The 13,059-nt window shown below is 37.2% G+C and overlaps 1 protein-coding gene across 1 annotated transcript in view; it reads left to right on the top strand.

Moving 5' to 3' along the window:
- ERO1B (endoplasmic reticulum oxidoreductase 1 beta) overlaps nt 1-13,059 on the top strand; it is a 221,834-nt gene that overhangs the window by 47,421 nt on the left and 161,354 nt on the right. Inside the window, exon 3 of the mRNA XM_007958206.2 lies at nt 6,549-6,632. Coding sequence (XP_007956397.2) covers nt 6,549-6,632 — 84 coding nt within the window. The remainder of the gene's footprint in view (nt 1-6,548; nt 6,633-13,059) is intronic.

Here is a 13,059-nt window from a genome sequence, read left to right on the forward strand (position 1 = left end):
ATGCTTTTGAGTTGTGGTGCTGGCGAAAAATGCTGAAGGTACCATGGACTGCCAAAAGAACTAACAGATCTGTCCTGGAGGAAGTGCAGCCGAGATGCTCCTTGGAAGCGAGGATGGCCAGACTTCATCTCACCTACTTTGGTCATGTTGTCAGAGGGGACCATTCCCTGGAGAAGGATGTCATACTTGGCAAGGTGGAGGGTCAAAGAAAGAGGGGAAGGCCTTTGACGAGATGGATTGACATGGTGGCTGTGACAATGGGCTCAAGTATAGCTGGGATCATGAAGGTGGTGCGGGATCGGGCAGTGTTTCGTTCTGCTGTGCGTGGGGTTGCTATGAGTCAGAAGTGACTCGACGGCACCGAACAACAACAACAACTTATCTTCATCCTTGCTTTTCTTAATTCACTGTCTAGCTTTTGCATGCATATGAGGTGACTGAAAATACCACTGCTTGTATCAGGCACACCTTAGTCCTCAAAGTTTTGCCTTTTAACACTTTAAAGAAGTCTTTTGCAGCAGATTTTCTCAATGCAATACACCATTTAATTTTCTCTCTGCTGCTTCTGTGAGTATTGATTGTGGATCTAAGTAAAATGAAATCTTCAGTATTTCTCCATTTAGCATAAAGTTGCTTATTGGTCCTATTGGCATTAATGCATTTAAGTTATGTTATTGACAAAGAATATTGAATATACTATGGACTGCCAGAAGAATTAACACATCTATTTTGGAAGAAATATAGCCAGAATGAATGTTTCTTAGAAAGATGACAATGCTTTGTCTCACTTATTTTGAACATGTTATCAGGAGGGACAAATTCCTTGAGAAGGACATCATGCTTGGTAAAGTAGAGGGTCAGCGATAAAAAGGAAGACCCTCAACAAGATGGATTGTTGCAACGGCTGCAACAGTGGGCTCAAACAAACAATGATTATGAGGGTGGTGCAGGCCTGGGCAACGTTTCATCATTACATATAAGGTTGGTATAAGTTGGAACTAACTCAATGGTATACCTAACAACAACACTACTCTTCTAGTTCTAGCAACCATAAAATAAACAAGAAGGCAATTTCAGCATCACCAGTGTGTATAATACTGGCAGAAAAAACAAGCAAAGAGAAGTTAATTTCAAACACATGTATACACACTTATGATTAAGCAAGTAAGCAAATATAGGTAGACACCACAGTCTACCTTTATGCAGCTGGTCAGCTGGCTGCCATAGCTGATATTTATAACTTCTGCCTGACACTATCCATTTTGTTCCTTTATTGACCATTTATTAAATGATTATTTTGTGCTAGACCCTCTTCTAGTTGCTGCAGATAAAGTAGTCAGTATGACAAAGACTGACTTCATGAGGTTTTTATTCAATTAGGGAGACAAACTATAAACAAGTAAATGGTAAAGTATAATTTTAAGGTTATAAGGTAAGTGCTATGGGGAAAAATTAAGTAGGAGATAAAGAGTAGTAGGAAGTAGGGAAGGGGATGTAGGTAGCTCTCTTTTAAACAAAGATATTTATGGTAATGTGATATTTATGTGATAACCTATCTAATATGAAATTCAGAAATGAGAAGATCTGCGAAAAAAGCATTCTAGAGAAGAAGAGTAGAACAGCGGGTATAAGGACCTTGATACAGTAATAAGCTTTAGTGTGTCTGAGGGATAGGAAGGCAGGTGTAGCTGGAAGAAAGTAAATGAGAGAAAGTTGGAGAGGTAGGAGTGATCAGATTCAGAATGGCCATATTAAGTAGGGCCACTAATATACTGGTCATATTAGGATGTTGGATTTTATTCTAAGTTTGATAAAAAGCCACTGGAGGGATTGTTTTCTTTTCAAAATAGATAGTAAAGATTTGAGACAGGAAATGGAGAAACCATGCAGGAGGCTATGGAAATCTAGACAAAAGATGATATAGATTTGGATTAGGGTGATAGAGTTAGACTAGGTAAGGAATGATCAAATCAAGGCTATATATAAAAGGTCTACCACTCATCTGTAAGTTTGTCATACTGTGGTGGCTTGTTGCAGTGAGTCTGGAGATTATGCCACCAGTATTTCAAATGCCAGTAGGGTTACCCGTGGTGGACAGGTTTCAATGGAGCTTCCAGACTAAGATGGAAGAAGGAAGGGACCACCCACTTCTCAAAGAACTGGAAAATTTTATGAATAGCTCTGAAATATTGTCCAATATTGTGCTGGAAGATGAGCCCCTCAGGTTTGAAGGCACTCAAAATATGGCTGAAGAAGAGTTACCTCCCCAGAGTAGAGTTGACCTGTGATGGTGAAGTTTGTGTGTCAACTTGGCTGGGCCTGGTTGAATGGCTGGGCAGCTGGATGTAGTATTCCCCGTGATGAGACTGGTAATCAGCTCCATGGTGCAATCTACTGTAAGCAGCTGAGTAGTTGCCGTAGGGATGTTGCCTGCTTCCTGTATATGACGAGAAGCCTTGGGGAATGGTCTCTAGCTTATGGCATGCTTGAACCCAGCATGTAGCTGTGTCATTATTCAGCAGCCTGCCATGCTCTGCCGACCTTGAGACCTTTAATGGACTTCAATTAATGGCCTGCCATATGGTTTTGTAACATCAGAACTGTGCCTTTTTACTTGTCAATCCTGGGCTTGTCAGCCTCAGCAGCCAGCAGCTGTCTGTGTGAAGTAAAGCCTCCAGTTTTGGTGGGCTGGGAGCAGGAGGCAGAGCTGAAGTCCAAGGTTGAGGGGCTTTCACCCAGCCCCTAGAACCTGGCCCTTTAAACTCAGACTTACAGCCTCCAAACTGTAAGAGAATAAACTCCTATTTGTTCTGTGTCTGCCACAGTCCATTCTTTATAATGTATATTAGTTATCTTTGCTGTATAACACATTAGCCTAAAATTTGAAAGCTTAAAATAGCAAACCTTTATTAATTTCCAGCTTCTGTGAGTCAGGAATTAAAAAGTGACTTAACGGGAAGGTTCTGGCTCAGAGTCTCTTATGAGATCAGTCAAGGTGTTATTTCCTGGAACTGCATTTATTTGAAAGCTTGAATGGAGCTAAAGGATTAACTTTCAAGACGGCTCACTTACATGGCTGTTGGTAGGAGGCTTCAGTTCCTTGCTGTGTGGACCTTTCCACAGAGCTGCTCCAGTGTCCTCAGTAAAGCAGCTGGTTTTCTCCAGAGTGAGTGATCAATGAGAGAGAGAACAAGGAGCAACAGTTACTTTTGTGTCATAATCTAAAAGTCACATACTGTCATTCTACCACATTCAACTGTATGGAAGTGAGTCACTAAGTACAGTTCACACTTAAAGAGAGGGGAATTAGGTTCCATCTTTTGAGGGAGTTGTACTAACGTATTTTAAAATATGTCCATATTTTAAGAGAAGAGAGGTGCATTAGAATCCTTGAGAAAGTGCTCCCAAAATTTATATGATAAAGAAGATCTCAGCATTTTAAAAATCACCATGCACTGCTGGGATCTTCTTCATCATATAAATTTTGGGAACAATTTCTCAAGGATTCTAATGCTTTTCTCTTTGTAGGGGATACTTTGAAGAAAAAGGTTAGTGGGGCAAGTTGCAGACCCTATTGTTTCATCTGGTCTTAGGACCACAAAGAATACTCATTATTTTCCTCCTCTATTACCCATTCTAGACCCACCTTAGCCCCAGCTAGCATCTCTGTTGGTTTTGGGCTTATCTAGTAGCAAAATCTAGGCCCTTGAGATCTCTGAAGGGTGTGGTCCGCTGATCAATATCTTTCTCAGGCCAGGGTGGGTTACACCTGTCCATTTACCTTAAAAAATATATATATATTTATTTTTTTCCAGACCTTTAAAAAAATGGTCAAGTGGATTACCTGGGTACCAGACAGATTCCTCCCTACCCCCATTTTATAAGCAATCCTACTTCCTCTTGCAGATCATGGTCAGATACCTCGGCCAAGATAGTACTGAGAAGGTGGCATTTGAGAAAGACCTTAAGAGGGTGAGAAAGGAAGCCATATGGATACCTGGGGAAAGAGTATTCTAGGCAGAAGGAACAGCAAGAGCAAAGGTCCTGAGATGACAGTGTGTCTCATATATTTGATAAACAGTAGGGAGGCCTTTGAATAAGAGTAGCAGGCCAGGAGGACCAGAACATGTAAATCATAATAAGGACTTTGATCTTTAATCCAAGTGAGATAGTTTGGAGGATTTTTAAAGCTTACTTTGGTGGTTATGTTGAAAACAAACTATGGATGTAAGGGCATGGCAGAGAGAGCTTTAAAAAGCATTTTTAAAAATCTGAGAGAGAGAAAATGGTGGCTTAACCTACAGTGGTAAAAGTGGAAGTGGTGAGGAGTGTTAAATTCTGGATATATCCTGAAGATAGAACTGACCAGATTTTCATAGGCATTGTGTGGGGATGAGAATGAGAGGAGTCAAGGATGATAGCAAGATTTTGGCCTGAAGAACTATAATATTGGAGTTATTTACAAGATGGTGAAGATTTTAAGGGGGAGGAACACAGTTTTAGATTATGTTACATTTTGAAGCACCTGTGAATGTTCATGGAGATATCAACGAGACAGATACACAAGTCATGAACTCAAGGGAGACTCCCAGACTAAGAACTTGGAGTTCCCCAAAATGTGTCATACTCTTTCAAGCTTCTTTGTCTTTAGACATCCTGACTACTTTGTCAAGGAATCTCTTTCTCTAGAAAACTTATAACCATACCTATTTTACATGTTACCTGAGGCCTTCCCTGACCTCTGCATAGCCAGAGTTGAATACCCTCCTCTGTGCTGTGAGTCTCTACTTATTTTTGCCAGTCTCTATTCATATATTACTTGCTCTTTCATAATAAGATATTGTTTATTTCATTTAAAGATGTCCTGGTGGTGTAGTGGTTAAGGCATTTGACTGCTAACCAGAAGTTTGGTGGTTCAAACCCACCAGCCACTCCATGGAAGGAAGACTAGGCAATGTACTTACGTAAAGATTTACCACCTTGGAAACGCAAAGGGGGTTGCTATGAGTTGGAATTGACTCAGTGGCCCTGAGTTTGTTTTTTGGGGTTTACTTCATTTAACACAGGTACTTATTAAGGTGGCTATTACATATTCAAGGAGCCATCATGATGAACAAGGTTGTTGTCACTTCTTGGCCACAGCCAGCTACCTGGAGGGAATGAGTAGTTGGACCTGTGGAATCAGAACCATGGTCCCCAGGGACGTCAAGTTCAACTGACATAACATACTACACAAAAACATTGTTCTACATCCTACTTTGGCAAGTAGTGACTGGGGGCTTAAAAGCTTGCAAGCAGCCATCTAGATGCAGTGATGGTTATATCCTCATCCAGAGCAAAGAAGAATGAAGAAAACCAAAGATGCATAGAAACAATTAGTCCAAAGGACTGGCACACCATGCAGTCCTCAGTCTATATAACTATGAGACCAAAAGAACTAGATGGTGCCCAACTACCACTGTCAATCACTTGGAGGGGGATCTATTGCCCATTATGTTTAGAATATGAAAATCTGGAGTTTTTACAATATGGTTAAAATGTCCTACATGATCTATCCCTTGCCTACCTCAGCTCTCATTCCCTTCCACCCTCCCTCTTGCCCTCTAAACATCAGCTATGTTGATGTTTTTCAATTCCCAGAACTATCCAAGCTCTTTATCATCTTATCGAGACAACTTCTTTCAACTTTCATCTATCCTTTTTCAACCTATTTAGCTTAGAGGTCTCCATCTCACCAAACCATTATTTTGTGTCACAAACCACTAGATTTTCCTTTGTAGTACTTGCCACAACTTTTAATAAATAAACTTGCATTTATAAAATTTCTGTTTCCTTCAATAAACTTAAGTTCTAGGGCAGGAAGTACTTTTTCTGCCTTTTTCCCCTAGAGCCTAGCACAGTGCCTGACACATAGTAGATGCTCAGAACATGTTTGTTAAATGAGGGGATGTTTGAGAGAACCCTGATCAGTGATATATCATTAAGAAACTGGTACACATTAACCATATAAAAAAAACAAACCTATTGCCACAGAGTCAATTCTGACTCTGTGACCCCCACTGGCTTTCTAAGACTGTAATTCTTTATGGAAGTAGATTGCCTCATCTTCCTCCTGTGGAGCAAGTGGCAGGTTTGAACGGCCAACATTGAGGTTAGCAGCCAAATGCCTTACCCACTACACCACCAGAGTTCCTGGTACACATTAAAGAAGACTGGGCAATCTACATCTGTAGAGATACTGCCTGGGAAACTCAAGGAGGGCTTGCTATGAGTTGGATTCAACTCGATGGCAGTGAGTTTGGTTTGCTTTCTGGTGCTCTTCAGATGAGCTGTGTACTTGAACTTTATTCCTTTTTTGAAGAAATTTAGATGTCCCCCAAACTGCACTCATTTATAATTCTGAAATATATAAGTGCAACAAGGACAGCAAGCTTTTCCTTCCTATTTATCCCCGTATCCCTAGTACCAAGCACAGTGGCACTTTAGAGAGTATTCCATAGCTATACTACATGTTTACTAACATTAATTCTTTTATTCTCCCTTTTAAGGTTAATCTAAAGCGACCATGTCCTTTCTGGGCAGATGATGGCCATTGTTCAATAAAAGACTGTCATGTGGAACCCTGTCCAGAGGTAAAAATAAATAAATAAAAGTAAGATTAAATAGGGGAAAATGTTGAGTCCTATATGAAAATTGCTTTCTCTTGGACTTTTTAGATAAGCGTGAACTCTATATTTTTGGTTAATGTTGGTGGATTTTGGATTTGTCATCACGTTCATATGCTATCAGCTCTCCTTTATAACCAGATTATTAAAGATTTATTCCATTCTCACCACCAAAAGGGGTTTGAAGTCACTCTTATATCCAGTGGTATTGGTAATTGATGTAGAAATGTAGTGTAATGGAAAATCAGAGACCTATTCCAGGATGGAATATACACTTGGCTAATTCTTTATGCTTTATTGAATATGTATCATGTTCATAGGTAAAGAAAATTATACTGAACTCTAAAGTTCACATGTATTTCAGGCTTGAAATGGGGTATTTACTTGATCTTTTTAAATTAAAAAGAAAAAAAGGCCAAACTTATTACCAAAGAATGCTACATTTTTTTACTTCTAACAACTAATTATATTTTCTTCTTCTATGGTAATTAGTTGTAAGCTATGTTTCATTTTACTTTTTTCCTTTCTTACATAATTAGTCCTAGTGCGAGTGTCCTTAAAAATGGGGAAAGACTATCTGGATTGATACCTTCCCTAAAGGGAAAATGTTGGGGGAAAAAAAATGTATATGTATCTATATAGAAATATATAGATATATATATAAATAATTTTTATTTTCTTTCAAGAATAAATTAGTAAAAATGTGGTTTTTTAAACTTTAATTTTGAAATAATTTCAGACTTACAAAAAAGTTGTGAGAAGAGTACCAAAAATTCCCCTGTTCCCTTGTACTTGGCATCCACATTCTCTAAATGTTAGTTTACCACATTTGCTTTATTATTCTCTCTCTATGTATACTTAATATTATTTCCTGAACTATTTGAGTATAAGTTACAGACATGATTAGCCTTCACCCCTAAATACTTCAGTGTACAATAATTTTAAATATAAGATTATTATTATTATCTTACATAACTACAGTGTAATTAACAACATCAGGAAATTAGTATAATTTCCTGTTTCCAACATGAGTTGGAATCTACCCAGTAGCAACTGGTTCATATCTAATCTATAAACTAAAAAATCTATATCCACTCCCATCAAGTCGATTCTGATGCTTAGCTACCCCATAGGACAGAATAGAACTGCCACATAGGGCTTCCAAGGCTGTGAATCATTACTGAAGCATACTGCCTCATCTTTCTCCCACAGACCTATACAAACATTGTCAGTTCACTTAATAATGTCTTTTATAGCAAAAAAAAAAAAAAAGTTTCTAGTCCACAATACAGTCTAGGATCATACACTGCATTTGGTTGTCACGTTTCTTTGTTATTGCTGTTGTTAGGTGCCATTGAGTCAGTTCCAACTCATAGCAACACTGTGTACAAAAGAATGCAATACTGCCCAGTCCTACACTATTCCCATAATCATTGCTATTCCTGAGCCCATTGTTGCAGCCACTGTGTCAAACATTTTGAGTGCCTTCCAACCTGAGGGTCTCATCTTCCAGCAATATATCAGAGAATATGTCCCTGCTATTCATAAAGTTTTTAGTGGACAATGTATTTCAGAACTGGACATGGTCACACTCTTCATAATCTGTCTTAGTCTGGAAGTTCTGCTGAAACTTGTCCCCCATGGGTGACCCTGCTGGTATTTGAAATAACAATAGTGTAGCTTCCAACATCACAACAACATGCAAGCCACCACAGTATGATAAACTGACGTATCTTTATTAAAAGGTGTGTCTTTCGATATGGAAAAAGTTCCTCACTATTTCTTTGTCTTTTATTGTCTTGGCATCATATTTTTTAATGAATATTGGCCATTTATTTTGTAAGTTATCCATGCTTCAGGGTTTTTCTGATGTTTTCTAATATTTAAATTCAAGTTATCAGTTCATCAGCATTTTTGACAGGCATGCCATTGAAGTGATGTGTATTTCTCAATGTGTTATATCTCAGGAGGCACATGGTGTCATCATTATTAGTGATGTTAATTTTGATTATTTAAAGTGCTTTCTGCCCAATTTTTTCACTATAAAGTGGGAAAATTCTCTGATAATGTGGAAATATCCTGTTTTTATCATGCTTTTACCAGCTGGTTTTAGCATCCATTAATGAATGATTCTTGCCTAATCAGTTATTGATATGATAGTTGCAAATCAGATAGTCCCCGGCTTATAACAGTGTTCCATTCTGATAACCCTTGTCAGTTCTGATGTACGTTGAATATTTTTTTAAAAAGTTTTCATTATTATTGCCTTTTTATTATCAGTACTTTTATAAATATGATCTTTATTTGTTGGTGTCAGTGCCATAAAACTGAAGTCAGACTTGTGATGGCTGTTGGGCATGTGTGTAGTTCAACTGCTGTATGTTGTTAGAATTGAACATTATTTTCTGTCCATTATGACTCCTTGTATGTATACCAATATAGTCTTCATGGTAGACCAGGCCATAGCCTGCTATATGGCAGTGTTTTAGTCAGTTAATCATAACACTGAATATCTGTCAGTGAATATCTGAGAATGATAACATCAACAAATTATGTGCTACAATACTGCATGTTATACGTGTTACTTATGATAGGATATATATTTTAAAAAAATAAAGCCAGTGGTAAGTGCAGTTTGTCATAACTTGAATATGTCATAAGTCAGGTGATTTGCTAGTTCTATTTCTTCTACATTTATTAGATGGCATTCTACTATTGGTGAGAGCTTTTTCTTGTGTTTCTTTTATTTATTTAATTATATGTTTATGTCAGTATGAACTCGAATTCTTATTTAATGATTTATTATGTTACTATCATTTTTAATAAAAGCGTTATTGAGAGATAATTTATATAAAAGTTATCCTTTCTATATAATTCATTATTTTTTAATATATTCACAGAGTTGTGCAACGATCACCACTAATTTTAGAACATATAGAATATTTTAGAACATTTTCATCACCTTCCCCCTCAAAATTGACTTGATAGCAGTGAGGTTTTTTTTTTCTTTTCCCCCCCCAAAAAAAAAAAACAAAAAACCTATGGCTTACCCATTAGCAGTCACCCCTGCCCCTGCAAATGATGACTCTGCTGTATGGATTTGTCTATTATTGACATTTTATTAAATGAAATATTTGGTCTTTTGTGACTGGCTTCTTTCACTTAGCATGTTTTCAGGGTCCATCCACATTATAGTGTGTATCAGTACTTCATTCCTATTTATTTCTGAAAAACACTCCTTTGTGTGGATATACTACATTTGTTTATTCATTCATCAGTTGATGGATATTTGGATTGTTTCCACTTTTGGGCTGTTATGATTAATGTTTCTGTGAACATTCAAGTAAAATTTTCTGTGTATTTATATTTTCAATTCCAAGGTGAAATTGCTAATTCTGTGTTTAGCTGTTTGAGGAACTGCCAGACTGTCTTCTAATGGCTGCACCATTTACATGTGCATGCATGAAATGTATGAGGATCCTAATTTCTATACATCTTTGCCAAAGCTTATCTGATTTTCATTTTAGCTATTTTAGTGAGTGGTGTATCATTTGGGTTTTGATTTACATTTCTCTCATGGCCAGTAATGTTGAGCATCTTTTCAAGTGATTATTGCCATTTGTGTATCTTCTTTGGAGAAATGTCTATTTATATACTTTGCTCATTTTTAAAATTGAGTTGTCTTTTTATTGTTGAGCTGTAAGAGTTCATTATTTGCCTTTGATGCACAGTATACATTTCTGAATTGTTTAATTTTTGTGTTAAAATAATCATTTACTATCGACAGTGAATTATCCTTTAGTCTCAATTTTCTAATAAGAATTAAGAAAAAATTTTATTTGTTGGACTTTTTTAATGGTATACAAAAAGTGTAAAGGTTAATATGAGCCCCCAAATAACTCTGCATCCAACAAAAATACTTTATATACATTTAAAAACTCATATTTATCCCCTTCTCAATTCCATTCCCTTACTTACTCTTTCTCCTCAGAGATTCAAACTAACCCTTTATGTTTCAACTTCTAATAATATAGAGTTAGAATTTGAACTGTATAATTTGAAGTCTAATTTTAATTATCTATAATTACAAACTATTTAATATTATAATTTACAACAAACTACTTAATATTATTTTTGTTAGCGACAATAACCAAGTATATTCCATACTTCATTTTAGTTATTAGTTTTACATTTCTCCTCAACTTCAGGGGATATAAAGATTCTAAAGGGTGCAGGTTCAAGAACAAGAGAATCTCTTTTGTCTTATTCTCTGGCTTTATAATTTAAGGGCCCTTCATGATACATTAAAGAGCTCTGGTTGTACCATGATTACCATTGGAATACTAACTAAAATGTAAGTGGTTTGAACCCACCAGCCACTCCACAGGAGAAAGATGAGGCAGTCTGGTTCCATAAAGAATTACAGTCTTGGAGACTATGGCGGCTTCTTTTTTCTATAGGGTCAGTATGAGTAAGCATTGACCTGATGGCTGTGGGTTTGGGTTTTTTGTTTTTCATGACTTAATATAGATTAGAACTATCATTTTATCATTACTTTTATTAAATTCTCTTTTTGTGATGTTTTATGTATATTCATGATGCTCATGTGTGGTGCTTCCCAGTATTTCTAAATGGTCTGTATCTAGGATTTTCTTAAGTCAAAATACTGCATTTAATAAGGATTTTCATTTTAGCACAATTATACTGTATTACATTATTATTACAGTAGTTAGAAGGTACTTTTGGTTAGTGTTTAGTCCATATTATCAGTTCAGGGTCTTATAACTACCACTTTCTAGATTTGACATATGTTTTATAATTTTTTCTCTCCTGTCCTGTAAGAGGTAGAAAACATTGAAATGATAAAATTTTGGCAGCAAGTAATATTTTTCTCTATGTGATCTTTTTACTTACTGGGTGAAAATCCCTATCATCATCAATATGATTTATATTTTATAGCCTGACAGGAAAATACTTATTTTGAATATTTTATTAAAAATTTTCTATGAAACATGGAAATTTTTTAATGGGTAATCTGCTGTTTCTTTTTTATTTTTAAATTTATTGTGATTGGAGTGAATGTTTACAAAGCAAATTATTTCTCCATCTGACAATTTATACACATTTTTTTTAATTAATTTTTTTTTTATTGTGATTTGGGTGAAGATTTACAGAGCAAATTCACTTTACATACAGTGGTTCACATATACTTTGTCTCATGACATTGACCACAGCTTACCACAATGCAACAGCTCCCCTCCCACTTCTTCCCCATAGTTACCTCTTCCCTGTGTCCATCCCTCCATGCACTCCTGCCCCCTGAGCTGTCTCCCTGTGCATAAGCAGCCCTTCTTTCTCCCATGATTGTTCTCTCCAAGGAGTGTATCTACTTGAGGTAAATGTTCAACTCATATGCCTGTCTTTTGTTTGGCTGGAAACCACAGGTGTGGGTTAAATTCCAGATCTGAAGGGCAGCAAGGGGCCATAGTCTCAGTGGTTCCACCAGGCTCTATTGGACCAGCAAACCTGCCCCCCCTTTTTTTCCTGATGATTTTGAGTTTTGTTCCACATTGTTCTCCCTCTCTATCAAGGATCTCCTACATAGATCCCCTTCCAAGTGGATAACAGTGGTAGCCAGGCACCATCTAGTTCTTCTGGTCTTATAGTCCTATAGGCTGCAGATCGGATGGTGTACCAGTTGCTAGGACTAATTGTTTCCATGAACTTTGGTTTTCTTCATTCTTCTTTGCTCTGGATGAGGAGAGATCCATTATTGCATCTAGATGGCAGCTTGCTAGCTTTTAAGATCCCAGTCGCTACACACCAAAGTAGGAGGTGCAACAATGTTTCATATAGTATGTTATGCCAATTGAGCTTGATGTCCCCTGCGACCATGGTCCCAAGCCCGCAGGTTCAACAACTCGGTCCCTCTGGGTAGTTGGCTGTGACCAGGCAGTGACCACAACCTTGCCCCTTGTCACCTCTACTATACACCTGTGAATTCTGATCATTCACATAAACTTAATAGGACCATTGTCTGCCAATCCTATATATGGTCTTGGATACACTCCCCATTTCATAGACATACCTAATCATTCAGCCTGTCCAACCATCTATCCACCCATATACCCATGCTAGCCTTCACTGACAACGTAGAACTGTATGTACAAAAGGGTTCATATTTGTTGTCTGTAGCTCCCATGTACCTCTCTATGTCTTTCTCATCCTCAATGCTGCCATATTGGTCATTAAAATTTGGTACATTGTCCTTCTCTTCACCCAAATCCATACTTATCTCTATCTATCTAACAGCGTTCCCCTCTCTCCCCTTGCACCCCTGGTAATGAACAAAGAAAATTTCCTTCTATAGATAAACCTTTCCTTAACTTTTACA

Source organism: Orycteropus afer, unplaced genomic scaffold (assembly GCF_000298275.1).
Source record: "Orycteropus afer afer isolate SDZICR_OR568_19922 unplaced genomic scaffold, OryAfe1.0 scaffold00877, whole genome shotgun sequence".
NCBI lineage: Eukaryota > Metazoa > Chordata > Mammalia > Tubulidentata > Orycteropodidae > Orycteropus > Orycteropus afer.